At 43.8% G+C, this 18,179-nt stretch overlaps 2 protein-coding genes across 12 annotated transcripts in view; one reads left to right on the plus strand and one right to left on the minus strand.

Annotated features, from left to right (window-relative positions):
* Window positions 1-18,179, minus strand: part of DNAJC24 (DnaJ heat shock protein family (Hsp40) member C24) — a 169,404-nt gene that overhangs the window by 112,766 nt on the left and 38,459 nt on the right. The window contains exon 1 of one of the 8 annotated variants that reach the window (XM_048854610.2): window positions 1,631-1,775. The exons of 4 other annotated variants lie outside the window; for them this stretch is intronic. The gene's annotated coding sequence lies outside the window, so the exon portion shown is untranslated. Of the gene's footprint in view, window positions 1-1,285; window positions 1,480-1,527; window positions 1,549-1,630; window positions 1,776-18,179 lie in introns of those variants that run through there. 3 more of the 8 variants (XM_048854609.2, XM_048854612.2, XM_048854611.2) reach the window with 3 other exon arrangements.
* The window catches only part of DCDC1 (doublecortin domain containing 1), a 418,164-nt gene continuing 401,830 nt past the window's right edge, over window positions 1,846-18,179 (plus strand). For 3 of the 4 annotated variants that reach the window (XM_048854576.2, XM_048854579.2, XM_048854578.2), the window contains exon 1: window positions 1,846-1,964. In XM_048854576.2, the coding sequence (XP_048710533.2) occupies window positions 1,917-1,964 (48 nt within the window). In that variant the 5' untranslated portion in view covers window positions 1,846-1,916. Of the gene's footprint in view, window positions 1,965-4,084; window positions 4,220-18,179 lie in introns of all 4 variants that reach the window. The other variant, XM_048854577.2, reaches the window with a different exon arrangement.

Here is an 18,179-nt window from a genome sequence, read left to right on the forward strand (position 1 = left end):
GGTTTGGTTTCTGAAAGTACATTTAACTAGTTTTTTAAACTGGCTTAAATTTCAGGTTGATGCCCTTTAAGGAAACATCAAATATTAAAACTGAATTTTAATGGTAATGCATAAAAAAGTTTTAGTGAGAAGTGTAAACACATTTAGGACCCAAGTTTACAGCCAACTCCTTGCCAGCATAGGCATTCATATGAAACTAACTGCAAGATTGGAACCATTGTCAGGAATCTTTCAACTAAGTGAGATCTCAGCTCTGTGGTAAAACACAAGTATTTTACAGGACAGCCCATACTTATAACATTCTAAAGAAACATCTTCCGATCACAGCCACTAAATTTGAGTACTCAAAACATTCTTAAGGTGGAAGGGAAGAAATAAGTTTGTTTTTAACTTCTGGGAAGGTACCATAAAAAGTAAAATATATTTAGAGTGTGAGATTGCTGGCTATCCTATTTTAGGGAAAGTTGTATATAATGGGGAAAATAATCCTTTTCTTTTACATAGCACCTATCACCTTGAAAGATCCAAAAACATTTTTCAAACTGGAGCACAGATACAAGCAATCCCTTCCACTTTTGTGCAAGAAATAGATCTAATTTCTCCCCTATGACATAACATGAGCTGAAAATGTCTTTGCCCTGCGCTAAGGGTGCAGATACACTTGAAATAACAAATCGTACTTTGGCACATATTGTAGAGTCTAACACAGACAAGAAATAAACTTTATTTCACCATGACCCCCTTCTGACAACAAAAATTACTACACGAAACCCAGGAGTGGGGACAGAAGTCTGAGCCCACCCAAGCCCAATTGCCCCAAGTGAGGGGGCCAAAGCCCAAGCCCCACCACTCCAGGCTTCAGCCCTAGGAAGGGAGCCTATAACCTGAGTCCTGCACCCCAGGGCTGAAGCCCCGGGCCTCAGCAAGTCTAAGCCAGCCCTGGCGACACCATTAAAATGAGGTTGCGACCCACTGTGGGGTCCCAACCCACAGTGTGTGAAACACTGCTCTACAGGTAGTGTTATTCATATGGTTGCCAACCCTCCAGGATTGTCCTGGAGTCTACAGGAATTAAAGATTACTCTTTAATTAAGGATTATGTCATGTAAACCTCCAGGAATACTCCCAACCAAAAACTTGGCAACCCTAGCTATTCAGGAGCCAACTAAAATACCAAAAAGGAGCAAGGCATCCAGAAAACACAAGAAGAACATCTACACGTGAAATTATTCCAGAATAAGCCACGCCCTTTGTCTTCACTAGGGAAGTGGTGTTTGTACTTTACCCTGTGTTTAAGACACCCCGGTACAACCCTCGGCCTTGTCTACACGTAAAGCGCAGTAGTTTCGCCTGAAGACCCCCCGCTTTCACCGCCGCGCAGGCGAGGCCGTTGCAGGTTTCCATCTAACGCAGGATCAAAGAGCAGCTGCCCGCTCTGCACCAGCTGTAACGCCGGTGAGCACCAGGGAGCCCCGGACCGAGCCTGGCGCCGAACCTGCGGCAACCCCCGGGGTTTCAAACACGCACTTCCCTAACCCCTTGTGGGGCGGGCCTGAGCCCAGCGCCGCTGCCCCGCTGAGCCGTCAGACAGGGTGAGGTGCGACCACCCCTCGGCAGAGACCAGCCTTACCTCGGCGGCGCCGGCGCCGGGCCCGGCCAGAAGCCCCAAGAAGCCCGACTTCAGGCGGCGGCGCCAGCGGCGGCAGCTTCCGCACAGGGCAACCTGGCGCCCCAGCAATAGCCTCCGAAGGAAACACGCTGCTCTCAGTCGAGCCGGGAAGAGACCCCGGGCCGCGCGCGGCGGGTGGGAGGGCGGTGTCAGAACCGAAGCGCGGTCGAGGGGCTGTTTCCAACCGGGCACTAGTGGCGAAAGCACCAACCGGAAGTGGAGTCCTGCCTGGGCTGACGCTGTCTCCATGGCGACAGAGGGAGCTTCAGATCCGCCAGAACGGCTGCAGCGCCCAGTAAGTAACTGGGACCCCACGTCCACAGCGGGGCGGCGGAGACCCCCCTAACACTCCTTCGGGCCGCCGAAACCTGGGGCGGCCACAACTCTCCTGTCCAACTGTCTGGCTACGCCCATGGACACCGGTAGCCAGGTGCGGCCAGAGCCAGAAGCCCCGCGGCTCAGCACCCCCAGCGCCCCAGCTCGGGGCGGACGCAGCCTCCTGTGGGTCCCACACCCAGGGGACACCTGACCTAAAACCCTCTCGCTTCCCCAGAAACCTCTAGCCAGAGTCCCCCCGCCCCCCTTCCCGGCCAGCCTACCCCAGCCAGTCCCTAGAGATCCATTCATCCCCCACACCACCTCGGCTTATAGTGTTCTGAAAAAAAAGGGGGTGTGGGGGGGGAATTATCATACTGACAAGTCCGCCAAGGTGAAATTCAATAAAGACAAGTGCAAAGTACTTCACTTAGGAAGGAAAAGTCAAATGCACAACTACATAATGGGGAATAATTGCCTAGGCAATCTGGGGGTTACAATGGATCACAAATTGAATAGGAGTCAACAGTGTGATGCAGTGGGGAAAAAGGCTAACACCATTCTAGAGTGTATTAACAAGAGTGTCATATGTAAGACACAGGAGATTATTGTCCTGCTGTACTCGGCAGTGGTGAGGCACCAACTGGAATACTGTGTCCAAGTCTGGGACCCACACTGTGAGATGTGGACAAATTGGAGAGCGTCTAAAAGACTGCAACAAAAATGATAAGAAGGTAGAAAATCTTGATAGGTCAGATTTTAAAAAAACTGGGTGTGTTTTATCTTGATAAAAGAAGACTGATAACAGTCTTCAAATATGTTATGGGCTGTTATAAAGAGAATGGTGATCAATCCTGAAGGTAGGACAAGTAGTAATGGGCTTAATCTGCAGCATGGGAGGTTTAGGCTAGATATGAGGATAAACTTTCTAACTACAAGGGTAGTTAAGCTCTGCAACAGGCTTCCAAGGGAGATTGTGGAATCCCCTTTATTGAAGTTTTTAAGAACAGGTTGAACAAACACTTGTCAGGGAAGGTCTAGGTTTACTTGGTTATGCCACAGTGCAAGGGGGTTGGACTAGATCAGTGGTTCTCAACCAGGGGTCCATGTACTCCTCGGGGTATGCAGAGGTCTTCCAGGGGGTACATCAATTCATCTAGATATTTGCCTAGTTTTACAACAAGCTACATAAAAAGCACTAGTGCAGGTCAGTGCAAACTAAAATTTCATAAAGACAGTGACTTTTTTATACTACTCTATATAATATACTGAAATGTAAGGAGAATATTTACATTCCAATTGATTTATTTAATAATTATCTGATAAAAATCAGAAAGTAAGAAATTTTGTATTTTTATTATGATTTTGTAAGCAAGTAGTTTTTAAGTGAAGTTTAACTTAGAGGTACGTAAGACAAATCAGACTCCTGAAAGGGGTACAGTAGTCTGGAAAGGTTGAAAGCCACTGAACTTTAGATGATCTCTTGAAGTACCTTCCTGCCCTATGTTTCTATTATTCTATCATCTGGAAGTAGCCGCTGTCATAAAAACTTGCTTAAAATTCACCCCTCAGTAATTCAACTGAATTTTAAATTTTGATTTTTGCTAGCTGTGCAACCTCTCATGATCCTTCCCCCATATACTTTAAATACTGCCCATTCCCAGTTCCCTCTGGGTTGGTAGATCTTTTTACCAAGCCTGAGGTGCCTGTTCTCTCAGACACGCCACCATAGTAAAGTGCTGCAAGATTAGATTTTAGATGAGAAGGTTGGGCCCTCCTGGCTCCGCCAGATTCTTATTAGACAAAGGCAAAAAGAGAGGTAGGAGGAATAAAGTAGGTATGTAAATGAAGACAGAGGGTTGGGATTGAGGGAGCAGGATCCTTAGAGTCACATTTTATGAATTAAGAAAAGGAGGACTTGTGGCACCTTGGAGACTGTTAGTCTCTAAGGTGCCACAAGTCTTCCTTTTCTTTTTGCGGATACAGACTAACATGGCTGCTACTCTGAAACCTGATTTTATAAATTGCTCACCATATGGCCATGAAAATGGTGATGTCTTGTTCCCTCTCTCTATCTGTGCTGATAAGAACATCTTTTAGTATCAGGAAAAAGATGCATGTGCCTCAGTGGTAAATCCCTGACCCCCAGCATGTGGTGGTAGCTGTGATGGTGATGATGCTCCAGTCTCCTTGCCAAACTCAGAGCTTACGGCCATTCTCTCACTGAGCAAGGTGGTAAGTATTCCTTAGAAAGTAAATGTCCAAAAAGAGATGGCATCCTCATTTAAAGTAAAATTGAATATCAACGCAAGTTTTTGATCATTCATAGACCTTTCCTCATCTTACGAAGGTTTGGACTTGTTGCTCTGACAATTCTGTAACCTCACCATTAGTCTGCAAAACCCTTAATCACCAATTATTTTAGTCCAAACAAATTTAGTCCACACAGTTTATTTGAGTTTGCATTCTGCTTTCTTTCAGCAACAATGTGTTCATAGGTTAACCCCCGTACTGTTGCCAATTTTGGGCATCACACTTTAAGAAATATATGAACAAATTGGAGAGAGTCCAGAGGAGAGCAAAAAAATAAAAATAAGAAGTTTAGAAAGCATGGCCTATGAGGAAAAGACAAAACAATTGGGCACGTTTAGCCTAAGAAAAGAAGGCTAAGGCAGGATGTGATAACAGTCTTCAAATATGTATAAGATTGTTATATGACCTCTAAGGGCAAGACAAGAACTAGTCAGTTTAGTTTGCAGCAACGAGATTTACTTAAATACTAGGGGGAAAAGTAATTATAAGGCCAGTTAAGCACTGGAACAGCTTACCTAGGGAGGTTGTGGAATCCCCATCACTGGAGGTTTTTAAGAACAGGTTGGACAGACATCTGTCATGGGTGGTTTAGGTCAGGGTGGATTTGATTTAAATGAAATTGATTTAAATCACTAGTCAGGAAGACTCAATTTAATCATGGATTTCTACATAAAAGTGCATTCTTGTTGGTTGTTATAACCTTAATACAGGAGTGGGCAAACTTTTTGGCCCGAGGGCCACATCTGGGTGGGGAAATTGCTTGTAGGGCCATGAATGAAGGGCAGGGGGTTGGGGTGTGGGAGGGGGTACAGTGTGCACGAAGGGGCTCAGGGCAAGGGATTGAGGCAGAGGAGGGATGCGGGGTGTATGAGGGGGCTCAGGGAAGGGGGTGGGGTGCACAGTGTGGGAGGGGGCTCAGGGAGTTGTGCAGGGAGGGGTGCGGGATCAGGCTCAAGGCAGGGGGTTGGGGTGCAGGAGGGTGCACAGTGTGGGAGGGAGCTCAGGGCAGTGGTGCAGGGAGGGATGTGACAGGGGGCTGAGGGCAGGAGGTTGGGGTACAGGAGGGGTGCGGGGTGCAGCAGGGGGCTCAGGGCAGGGTGCTGGGGTGCAGAGTGCAGGAGGGGGCTGGAGTGCAGGCAGGGGGCTCAGGAGGGGTGCAGGGTATGGCAGAGGGCTCAGGGCAGGGAGCTGGGGTGCGGGCAGGGGGTTGCGGTGCAGGAAGGGTTCGGGCTCTGGCCCAGCGCCACTTACCTGGAGCGGCTCCGGGGTGGCAACAGCACACAGCGAGGGTAAGGCAGGCTCCCTGCCTGCCCTGGCCCTGGCCCCGGCCCCATGCCGCTCCGGGAAGCAGCCAGCACCATGTCCCTGTGGCCCTGGGGGTGGGAGGTGGGGGCAGAGGTCTGAGCGCGCTGCCCTTGCCTTTGAGTATCTCCCCTGAAGCTCCCATTGGCTGCGGTTTCCCTTTCCTGGCCAATGGGAGCTTCCGGGGAGGTACCCACAGGCAAGGGCAGCACACGGAACTCTCTGCCCCTCCTCCCCCAGGGGCCGCAGGGACATGGTGCCAGCCGCTTCTGGGAGGCGCAAGGTCCACGGTGCCACGGGGGTGGCAATCCCGCGGGCCGGATCCAAAGCCCTGAGGGGTTTGGATCCGGCCCGTGGGCCGTAACTTGCCCACCCCTGCCTTAATAGATATTCTTCACAACTCAGAGATAGATGTAGGTTTCATTTTTAGAAGGTACACACTATACATTTTTAAAATGATTTATTTTGAAAACTTTTCAGATTATTTTTACAGCTATATCAGAAAATGAATGATTGTTTGGTTATTTCATTTACCAAAGGTAATTGAAGCAGATATTTATGAAGTCATTGGGAGGTGAACTATCTCCAATTCAACAGGTTAATCATTAATATTTGGAGGATTTTCTTGCCATGCTGGAGATGAGGAGAACATCTCCAGATAGACATTTATATTGTTTTACTCAACTAAAACAACAATGTTATGTATTCTGGATTTTTTTTCTTCAAGAGCAAACATATAATATTTTAACAAAACAAGCATATGAATTTTTGAATTTAGTTAAACATGCAAGTTTTTTAAAATCAGGTTTGTTTTTGTTAAAATTGTTTTTAACTAAAATAGTTAAATGAAATATTTAAAAAAACAAAAATTAAATCGACTATGTCAGCCAGGTCAACATGAGAAACTTAAAATATTGGCTTCTGCAGCTAACTCATTTGTCTTCACCTTCATTTTCCTGTTCGTTCATAATCTGGAAAAGAAAAACAAGCTTTCCTGCTTTTTCAGATCCCAAACGATTTCTCAATATGGAATGAATTAGTCCAAAGGAAGAAAATATTCTTTCTACACTGGCAGAAGAAGCTACTGCTGTTAAAAGTGAGATTATCACTTCAACAGTCTCTGAATCCAAGTGCTTAAGTGACTTCCACCAGTTCACTGGTGTGACTTTCTTTAAAACATCATCAGCAAACATATATTTCTTGAATGGTTCACCCTTAGCTCTGAAGTTTATTATAGTTGGCATTATGGAGGGATGATTGATGGATGTCCATGTCATAGCCAGCTCCCCTTCTTCAGCAGTTAAGATTTGACCCTGGTACCGAGTATTGAGATTGTTTGTTTGAAACAAAATGACCTGGAGATAGTGCTTGTCCCATTCGTTATTTTAATGCTTGTAATTTTAACTCTGTCTTTGCATATTTCTTTTTTTAAGATCTCACTCAGTTCCTTCCAAATTTCAACAGCATCAGGAATAAAACAGCTATTTCCCTGCATTTTGTTCAAGGCTACAGAAATAGGCTTCAGGGTACTCAGCATGTGTTCAACATTTCTCTTAAGCCCATTGTTTGAGAACTTTGGCTGTGACAGTGCCATCTATTTTTTCACAATTTTGTTCACAAACTATCATCAGATTAGGCCAGTTCTTGATACAGTGCTCAAAACAGTCCACTACGGAGTTCCATCACACACAACACAACACATCCTGTGGGAGAGTTAGCTTGGTTCCTCCCACTTTTTTCAGAACAGCTCCTGCAAAGTGGTTGTTAGGGAAGTATTTTGCAATTTCAACAACATTAGCCTTTATTTCTGGAACACTGAAGTCTTTGGCTAGGAGGTGCATCAAATGAGCACTACAACCGTATGTTATTAGCTTGTGACTCTCTTCTAAATAATTTCTTCTCATTTGGATACATTTGCAGCATTTTCTGTGACCAAGCTGCATACTAGACATTTGAATTTTTTTTCACAGTTTGTTATAGCTTTTACTGCTACTTCTTGTAAGTATTCTGCTGTGTGTGCTTTTCCTGATGTATCAATTGTTTCTGTAAGGAAGACATTCCCTTCATCTGTTGTCACACAAGCACATACAACAGGATCATTGCGGACATTGCTCCACCCATCAAGACTCAGGTTAATAATTTTACCCTTTAGACCTTTTGCACACTGCTCAATTTCTCTTTCGTACACTTTATCCAGCAATTTGCCTATGACATCTGCTCTGTCGGGTGGACTGTATCCTGGTCTTAATGACTGAACCATGTTAATGAAGCGTGGGTTCTCAATCATACGGAAAGGAGAATTTGTTGCATAAACAAACTGGGCAATTTTTTCATCAATTACCTCTTTTTGTAATCTCCTGGTTCTTATCACAAACTTATCTATGGTTGTTTCTGGATGATGGAGATTTTTTTTTCTTTTTGCTACAGGAGATATACTGTGGCTATGTGACATACATGATGTGACTGAAACACTATCATTGGCAGATAACTCTGAAACTATAGAAAATGATGGTGATCTTGAAAGTGGATAGTCTTCAGAATCCTGTATGTTGAGGGTGGATTCTCTTAAACAAAATAAGTCAATGCAGTTATTCAATTATTATTACCATACTGCTGATTTAGTATTACTCATTGCATTCACTGACACTCAATACTACTTTAAAGGTGAAATTGTAAAAAGAAGATCTGCCTATTTCAGCAATTTATTTTTTATCACAACTGCATCTAAAATGATAGTACCATAGAGTAACAACTATATTTTTTGCTCAAACATGAGAATTCAAGAATAGTCCAGAAGGAAGACAGGCAATCCTTAAGAAAGAAGTATGAAATAAAGAAGTTTACCAAGCTGAAGATCCTGCATGTTCAGACACGTTCCTTTCATCATCTTCAACACAGCTTCCTCCTGAGAAGGAACACTTCTCATGATGTTGTTTCATTTGGGCAATCAGGCCTTGCATTTCTTTGTTGCATTGTTTGCATTTTGCATGCATGCCTGTCTTACCCACAGGTAGAGGAACTTCATTAAAATATTCCCAAACTGGATCTCTTTTATGGCTTGCTGCCTTTATAGGTTTTCCCTTCTAGTGAGAGAATGGTATGGTAGATCTCAAATCAATGAAGGCTACACTCAGAAAGACCTCAAGACTTCTTGGAATATGCTGCTCAAACAGTTTCACTTTTGTTTCTCCTGCCTGTCCCTCCCCTCTCAAATTTATCTGCAGACTTCTTCTCCTTGTCCAGATCTATTCCGCCCCCAACAATCTTCTGTTCATTGAACTTTTTGAAACTTTGCACTTTTAGAGAGAGGTAAGGGATTGACTCTGTGTACACAAATTTGCAGAGGGACAATAGGGTTGAGGTCTGTTATTTCTCACCTCTATATATTATTTATTTATTTATTTTAAACCATTTTTGTTGTTAACAAGCATGTTATCTCTGGAGACACACATCCACAGTTTGAGAACAGCAAAACTAAGCATCTCTGGTGGTGTCTTCTAGACTGAGCACTGAGTCTCATTGGGTAGATAGAAAGATTAACCTAAATAATCTATACAGAAGCCCCTGGAACCCCAGAAGATTGGGTCCCTAATCCATGAACCATTGGAACTCACTTACAAAACTTTTCTTAAACATTACATGAATATATTGTCTCATACTATAGAATTAGAATTTATAATCCCTATTCCATGATGAGATATCTTTGAGCTATAATGTATCTTAATTAAAACTATCTTTAGATAGGTTTTTCCTCAAAAAGCATTTATCAAAAAAAAATCCGATTTAAATTAAAAAAATCCAATTTTTTAAATTAAAAAAAATCACTGATTTTTATCCACCCTGGTTTAGGTGTATTTCATCCTGCCTCAGCACAGGGGATGGACTAGATGACCTCTTGAGGTCCCTTCCATTTCTACATTTCTATTATTCTAAGCCAGGCTGTGCCACCATTGTGCAAAGGAGAGATATTGTGAAGAGCTGGCAATATGGCTATTGGAGTTGTCCTGTGACCATTAATGGGGGGCGGGAGGGGTTAGTTAGATTGTCAGCACACCGAAGACAGTGCTGTCTTGCAATTGTCAGATAATGTAATGCAGACAGTATAGATGCAAGTGGCTTTACGGTTAAATGGAGAAAATACCTATCATCTGACCTACAAGCTCATTCCAGAACTAAGAATCAAGGTGAGTTCCTTCTGTCTTAGATATTGTAAAAAAGGCTTCTGTGCGGTAAAATTCTGTCCTTTTCTATACCTGTGTAATAAAGAGTAAAAGTGGCCCTGTAATAAGAACTTGGAATGCAGTACATGAACAGGTGTAACACAAGGCAGGAATGCCCTGCAAATGCAATTTAGGAAACAATTCTTTTGATGAGGCATGAGGCACAATAGAATCCAGATCCCTCTCTCAGAGCAGTGTTGGTTTCTGCAGAGCTAACTGGAGTAAAAAAAGTAAACATTATTTTTTCACTAAAGTCTCCATATCTTTTATTAAGCCTGAGTTAATTTACAGTCACTTTTCAGAGAAGAATTATACTGTAAATATAGTTTTAAAAATTTCTGTATAACCTATATATAGAAGACAAGGTTTCTCTCTTAAGGCTAGATCCTGCAAATGTGGTCTCCTGGCGTACATCACTGTCCCTGCACAAAGATCAGTTAAATTCAATCCATCCAGGTGTATAGATCAGTTTGCAGGATCCAGCCTTCAGGCCCCAATCCTGCAAGCTGTTTCACATGGGGTTCACCCATATGGAATTCACTGCAGAATTGGAGCCTAAATATAGTTCAAACCCAGAGGAGCATAATCTCAGAGACTTTAGATGGAAATTATGAGGGTTTGCTGTTCAAAGAATAGGTTTGTCATATTTTATTTAATATATTATTACAGAAAATAAAGTGTAAAACAGATGCCTTTCATTATGTATTAATTCAGGAAGAAATATGGTACTTTTACATTTAGTAAAAACCAAATCAGTATTTTTATAGCTTTTTAAAATAACATTATTTCAGGGGTTACAGAAGAGGACATGCATACTCTGAGGCAAAATAGGTTTACATTTTGCTGCAAGGTCCCTAGTTTCAAGGACCATTGCTGATTTCCATACAATTCCAGTCAAATTAAAAATAGGGTATTTGGGTTTTTAATTGAATTAACCATGAAAATAAATAGTACAGTCCACTCTGTTGTTGTTTAAATGTGACATTAAATGCAATGTATTTCATGTTGCTCCAACATTTTTGAATTACATTAGCTTTTTTATTGACAGTTCATAATTGCATTATAGAGGCTGTTGTTGGGAAGCATTGGATTCTGACTATTGGGTAGGGAACAGTTTGAGTTTTTGGCACCCACGTGGGTTTGGGAGGTGATTTACGTTTTTGGCATACAGAAGGTTGAGGTTTTTGACAATCTCTTCTTTTCCTCTGTTCCTTGGGGGACGAGTTGGAAATTACTTGAAAATTTTGGGGGGCTGGAACTGATTGTTGGGGAATTTGAACCATATTCCTCATTGCCCACATCCCAATATCCACCATTGTATCCAACAACTATTTGTAATGTAATCAAATTTGCTTGGTGTTTCTGAGAAAATAATCAACAATGAAATGAATAAATTATCATCATTTAGATTTAGGGCACATCTACACTGGCAAAGTTAGAGCACTGGCAGTTACAGCGCCGCTCAGAGAGCACAGAAGGAAAACCGCTGTTGTATGTTCACACTGACAGCTGCCTGTGCAATAGCGTGTTCACACTTGTGGCACGTGCACCGCTATTTGGAGCGGTGCACTCTGGGCAGCCATCCCACAGAGCACCTCTTTCTCTTTTGCCACTAAGCCAAAGAGGGAAAGCGGAGGGGGTCACGGGACATCCTGGGTCCAGTCCCAATGCCCCATGATGCATTGCTTCGCATCCCAGCAAACCTTGAGCTTATGGCTGCATTTGGCGCCATCTTTCAATGGTTTGTGTACTGCGCGCCCTGCCTCTTTCAGACTGCCTCTTTCACTCTGACCAACACGTCACGAGTGGCAGTGGAGTTATTCCTTAAACTACAAAGTCAAGAGGAGTGCGACGTTGATCTCACCACACGTAGTAGCTATGACATGAGATTGCTTGTGGCTTTCATGGAGGTGCTGACCACAGTGGAACACCGCTTTTGGGCTCGGTGAACAAGCACTGTGATCATATCATGATGTACATCTGGGATGACGAGCAGTGGCTGCAGAACTTTCACATGAGGAAAGCCACATTTATGGGACTGTGTGATGAGCTCACCCCAGCCCTACAGCACAAAGACACAAGAACAAGAGCTGCCCTGTTGTTGGAGAAGCGCGTGGCTATTGCACTGTGGAAGCTGTCGCTAACCAGTTTGGAGTGGGAAAGTCGACTCTTGGACTCATGTTGATGGAAGTGTGCAGGGCCATTAATCGCGTCCTGCTCCGAAAGACCGTGACTCTGAGCAACGTGCATGACATTGTGGATGGCTTTACACAAATGGGCTTCCCTAACTGCGGAGGGTCAATAGATGGCACATTCCAATTCTGGCACCAGACCACCTAGCCACCGAGCACATTAATCGCAAGGGGTATTTCTCAATGGTTCTCCAGGTGCTTGTGGATCACCATGGACGTTTCATGGACATAAACGCAGGCTGGTCCGGAAAGGTGCATGATGCATGCATCTATTGGAACGTTGGCCTGTTCAAGAAGCTGCAAGCAGGGACTTTCTGCCCACTCTGTGGCTTCTTTCTGTTGTGCCGCGTTCTCATAGATACAAAGATACATAGATATTTAGGTCAGAAGGGACCATTATGATCATCTAGTCTGACCTCCTGCACAACGCAGGCCACAGAATTTCACCCACCACTCCTGCAAAAAACCTCTCACCTATGTCTGTGCTATTGAACTCCTCAAATCGTGGTTTAAAGACTTCAAGGAGCAGAGAATCCTCCTGCAAGTGACCCGTGCCCCATGCTACAGAGGAAGGTGAAAAACCTCCAGTGCCTCTTCCAATCTGCCCTGGAGGAAAATTCCTTCCCAACCCCAAATATGGTGATCAGCTAAACCCTGAGCATATGGGCAAGATTCATCAGCCAGATACTACAGAAAATTCTTTCCTGGGTAACTCAGATCCCAACCCATCTAATATCCCATCACAGGCCTTTCAGTCCCTCTTCTCGCTGTCCTGCCATTCCTTCAATTCCTGTTTCTCAGTGGCGGAGTGCATCATAACCTCACGGAAAAAATCCTCCTTAGTTGTTCATGGCCGCTTTCTAATTCTGCACAGCCATTCTGCCGCCGATAAGGGAGGCTGGCCTCCCAAGGTCATCTCTGTGAAGTTTAAATGCAACATTTTACAGAAGCAGTATTGTTTGCAACACAGACAACACTGATTCAGTGCTTTAAAACACAGCCAGTACTCACACACCTGTCCCTAACTGGCTGGCCCCAGGCAAGCACACCTGAGCCACAAGACCCCCAAAATGGTGAGTAGCCACAGGGGCAGGGTGAATCACTCTTTCTGGACCTTGCTGTATACTGGGCATGTGGCTCTTGTGGAGAGCCAGTACTGTAGTGGGGGGCTTGATAATCATTCCTGTCCCCACACTTTCCACAGGATGTGATCATTATGGAAGATATCTCACTGCTGAGGGGGAGCAGGGAATCAAGAGAGGGTCTTCTCTGAGCCTGCGGCTTCCGTCCTGGTCCCTATGCGGCTCGCCTGTGTGCAGCAATGGTTCCCCCCGGCCCCACGTGATGGCACAGTGGGGCGGGAAAGTTACTGTTATGGGGCAAGAAACAAAGCAGCTCTCCCGAGGAACCTGCAGCAGCGGATTGCCCAGTATCTCCACAAGAGTTTCCTGGAGATCTCTGAGGGAGATTCCCTTGAAGTGAGGGAGTCTATCAACATCCTGTTCCGCAAGTCAGAATAGGCATGCGGTGGGAGACAAGCCTGATTTCTGCAACCCTCCTGCCCCCAACAAATCGCTTCAGCAATTCCCAAAGTCAGATCCAATTAGCAGGGGCCTCCTCTCCTGTTTGCGCTTCGCCAAGATACGACTGCTGAGACTGACTAGGCTCCTCTGGGGTAGAAAAGAGCTCCTGACTACATGCATCCCTGGCCTCTGAGCCATCCTCTGCCTCTGAGTCCCTCTCCCCCTCTTTGTCCCAGATTTCTTCCTCCTGGCTCCGTCCACTCTTAACTGGCACATGAGCTAACAAAGTATCCACGGGGCCTTCACAGTGGAGGTGGGATTGCCACCGAATATTGCGTCCAGCTCTTTGTAGAACCGGCAGCTCTTAGGCACAACACCAGAGAGGCTGTTTGCCTCCCGCGCCTTGTGGTAGGCTTTCCGCAGCTCCTTCACTTTTACCCTACACTGCAATGTGTCCCAGTCATGGCCCATTTCTGTCATGCATTGTGAAATCTGACCGTAGGTGTCATAATTCCTACAGCTGGAGCGCAGCTGGGACTGCACAGTTTCCTCTCCCCAAATGCCAATGAGGTCCAGCAGCTCGGTATTGCTCCAAGCGGGGGATTGCTTGGTGTGTGGAGCAGGCATGGCCACCTGGAAAGATGCGCTTAAACCACTGCACGCATCACCGAGCAAACAGGAAGGGGACTTTCAAATTTGCAAAGGAATGTCTGGGGTGGGGATGATGGTTGGTCACCTGAGGGCAGGGCAGTAGGATTCAAACCGATCACCAGAGAGAGGTGAGAACGGGCATTGTGGGACACCTCCTGGAGGCCAATTGCAGCGCTGTAATCGCCATGGTGTCTACACTGGCACCGCAGCGCTCTCGCCCCAGTGCAGAAAGCTGTATGCCTCTCATGGGGGCGTTTTTTTTAGAGCACTACAACTGCACAGTTTCTGCGCACTAAGTGGCTTGGCAGTGTGTGCACCGCGGGAATTACAGCTGCAGAAAGCTGCTTTACTGCGCAGAAACTTGCCAGTGTAGACGGAGCCTGAGATTTCAGATATAACACCCAATTGAAAAGAGCTGTACACGATCATATAGCTGGTCCTGAAATTCTGAGCAATCTCAAACTACATTTGCTACAATGGGAGTGGAGGGTACTAAACAGGTTGTAGGATTGTGCAAGTAGAGCCTCTGTTACAGTCTGTGTGTTTGCAGACTTAAGAAGACACCATACATCAGTTTGCATTTAGTGCACATTTGGAGGGTTTTCCTCCCAGCTATGAGGCCTAAAAATGTAATTTAAAAAAAAATGCAACTTTACAGTCTGCTGTACAATTCTGTTAACCCGCGTGTACTTTATTTCAGAATGAGAGGGAGCAAATGCATTATAAGCATAACAAAATATCTTTCTGAATGACCTCTGAAGTCAATGAGGCTTTGAATGGATAGAACAAGTTGCAGGATAGGAGCCTTACTCTCACTCCCCTGCATGTTCAACTGTCTGTCAAATAATTGAAACAAAATTAGGCTATTTGATGCTGTAACAGTCTTTGTAACAACTACAAATTATAAAAACTACGTGAAGGAGGGCACTCTAAAGTTTTCTCAGCTCTGGACATTTTAATACACATATTGTTCTCACCATCTCTTTTGGGATTCTTTCTTATGCTTTTTTACACATTCAAATCTATTGTTCAGCTCATTTAATTGCTCTGATAGACCCCCAATTCTTAAATTGGATCTGCACATTCAAGTCAATAGCGCTCTACACAAACATAAGCATCCATCCACATGATCTGTGTGTAAGATCAAAGGCTCTGATCCAAAAAGGGACTTAGGCCCAGTTTTTTAAAGGTATTTAGATGTTGGTGTGCTCTTTTACAATGCCTAACTGAGCTAGGAGCCTAAATTTCATTTTCAAAAGGGATTTAGGCACTTAGGAGCTAAAATCCCATTGACAGTCTATGGAATTTAGATTTTTAATTTTTTGGAGCCTAGAAAACCATTGGTATAACAATGTGATGCACAATGCCTGAGTTAGGCATAAGAATGTGATGCACAAAAATCATCATTCTAGGCAGGGTGCCACCTAAGTTATCCTATGTGAGATGCTGATGAGAGGGGTTTGTGCTAAGCCTTGCCCCTCTTACACAGTTAGGTCCCTAAGTCTGGATTGCAGGGAGGTACCTATCTTTGCTAGCAATCCACAATCTGGAACCCCTCTCCTAGAGTCAGGCATCTTAGGCACCTATGCTATTTCTTGTGAGAATGAGTTAAAAACTGGCCTCACTCCACATAAAACAGCTGGAGGAGGAGGTGCTGATAGTGCTAGTGCCCACCTTATAACTTTTAGTCGAGCGGTTAGCATGCTCATCTGGGATGTGGGAGACCTGGGTTCAGTTCCCCCTTCTGCCTGATGGGGAAGAAAGGATTTGAAGTGGGATCTCTCACCTCTTAGGAGCAGTCTCTGATCACTGAGCTGTGGGATATTCTAATGTAGGGCTCCCTAAATCTCTGGTGTTGAAGCTGTTCCACTGTATATAAATAATAATGAGTCATTGAAACAGGAGGTCTGGACTCTGGGTTTTCTACCTCCCATCTGGGTGCCCTAACCATGAGGCTACAGAGACATTCTCACTCTTATGCTCTGTGACCCAGTGACTCTTTAAAGTATTTATCCAAGGTTCAACAGGAGATATTCAGGGAGCCCCACATCAGAATAGCCCATAATTCAGTGGTTAGAGCAGAGTGGGGACTTGAACCTGGGTTTCCCACATCCCAGGTGAGTGTGCAAACAACTGGATTAAAAAGCATACAATGGGTACTACCACCAGCTGGATTTTCAGTGGCTTCTGAGCATGCATACCTTTTCTTCTTCTAAAACAGTGACCTCCTAATAAAAACATCCTTGACTGGACCCTCCTCCCTGTTAAACCAGCTAGAAACAAGCATCCAGACTTTCTAAGGAAGAACCATGGCCCAGATCCTCAAAGCTATTTAGAAACCTAACTCCCATTGATTTCAATGGGAATTAGGATCCTACGAGAATCTAGGCCCTTGACTCTCTTATAAAAGCATGGAAACAAGGAGGAACTGCCTCCACAGTACCATCCTTCCTTCTGGACCATGCAGGGTCTGCACTGTGGGAGGGCCAAGAAGAAGTGGACAGGGTTGGGGGGAATGCACATCATGGAAATTAGTCAGAAAAGATAAAACAAGCTGCAATTGTTTGTCTGGAATTCTCCTAGCCCGTATCAGCCACAACCAGAGGTTTGCTAGCAGTGGTGCAATGCAGTATTGCCACCCCAAACATTCAAAAATGATGAATCAGGCCCCCCAACATTATGAAATTGGCTTAAAAATAATGAGATTTTAAAGAAATTGGGTTCTATTTATTTGCCATCCAGGTTTTTTTGAGCCTGAAGGTTGAACTTGGGTCATATTTTCTAGTTTTACTTCACAGTCATGAGGGCTAGAAACTTAGTTTTTTAAAAGATAAAACCAGAAATTCTCATGTAATCACTTTTCTCCTGGAGCTGGGGCTTTGAATATCATGAGACTCCTAATAAAATCGCACAAATTGGCAACACTGGCAAAGCACAGGGCCTGAGACTCTAATGATCTCTGTGACGGGAACCTTATGGTGACTTCCTCTATGGGAACCCCATTCTGTAGGTGTCGACAGAACAGCATGATCTGGGCCATAGAAAGTAATATATATTTGATTAAGAATATATTGTAGATTCTTTTTTAATGGCTATCATTAGTTGTTGTAAAAGAGCATGATATGGGAGAAAATTAAGCAATTGTTTTGTTAAATGACATGTCATTATACACTGAGGTATTGTTAGAAATTGCTGTTTGGTAAGGATACGTAGTTTGAGTTAATATAGAATAATCCAGATCCATGCTGAAATTGTCTGAATATTGTTTGGTTAAAACAATTAATATTTTAATAGAGAGGGTTTTTTTAAGATTGTGACTTTTTATCATGCTGCATTGTGATAGAAGAGTAGGAGAATATCTTTGAAGGTTATGGGTTTGTAATTTACTCCAGATGCGGAAATTAATTGAATTCAAAGTTTGTGTTTTATTGGGCCAATAAAAGATATGTATAAATGATGTACTTTGCCCTTTTCATTTACATTCTTCACAACAAGATGAAACTTCTAAAATATTCCAAGCATCCCTACATTTGTATCTTTGGTAAATAGCCTGCATTTTGCAAGCTGCCATTTAGGGTTATTAGATTATTTTTGTTTTTGTAATTTTGTTTGTGTTGGTTTTATATTTGTTGAACATGTGCATAAAAAGGTATAGCAAGAATACAGATAAATACATGTAAAGAAACAGCATAGATTACGCAAAATATGGAAAGACAGATCTTTCTGAAATATACAGACTCTGGATTATTTACGACCCTGTACAAAAAGGCTCTCAGGACAAGGAGGAAATAAAATATATATGCTCTGAGGAATTAGAAATTTGGTAGAAAATAATTTTTTATATCTAAAGAGCTAAAGAGTGTATTTCATTCCTGTGGCCCCAGTTACGGAAAGCACTTAAGTGTGTCCATCCCTATTCAAGCGAGCATGTGCTTAACTTTAAGCATGTGATTTAGTACAGTTCTTAATAGGGTTGCTTTTCTGATTCCTGACC

This window comes from Caretta caretta, chromosome 6 (assembly GCF_965140235.1).
Source record: "Caretta caretta isolate rCarCar2 chromosome 6, rCarCar1.hap1, whole genome shotgun sequence".
Lineage (NCBI taxonomy): Eukaryota > Metazoa > Chordata > Testudines > Cheloniidae > Caretta > Caretta caretta.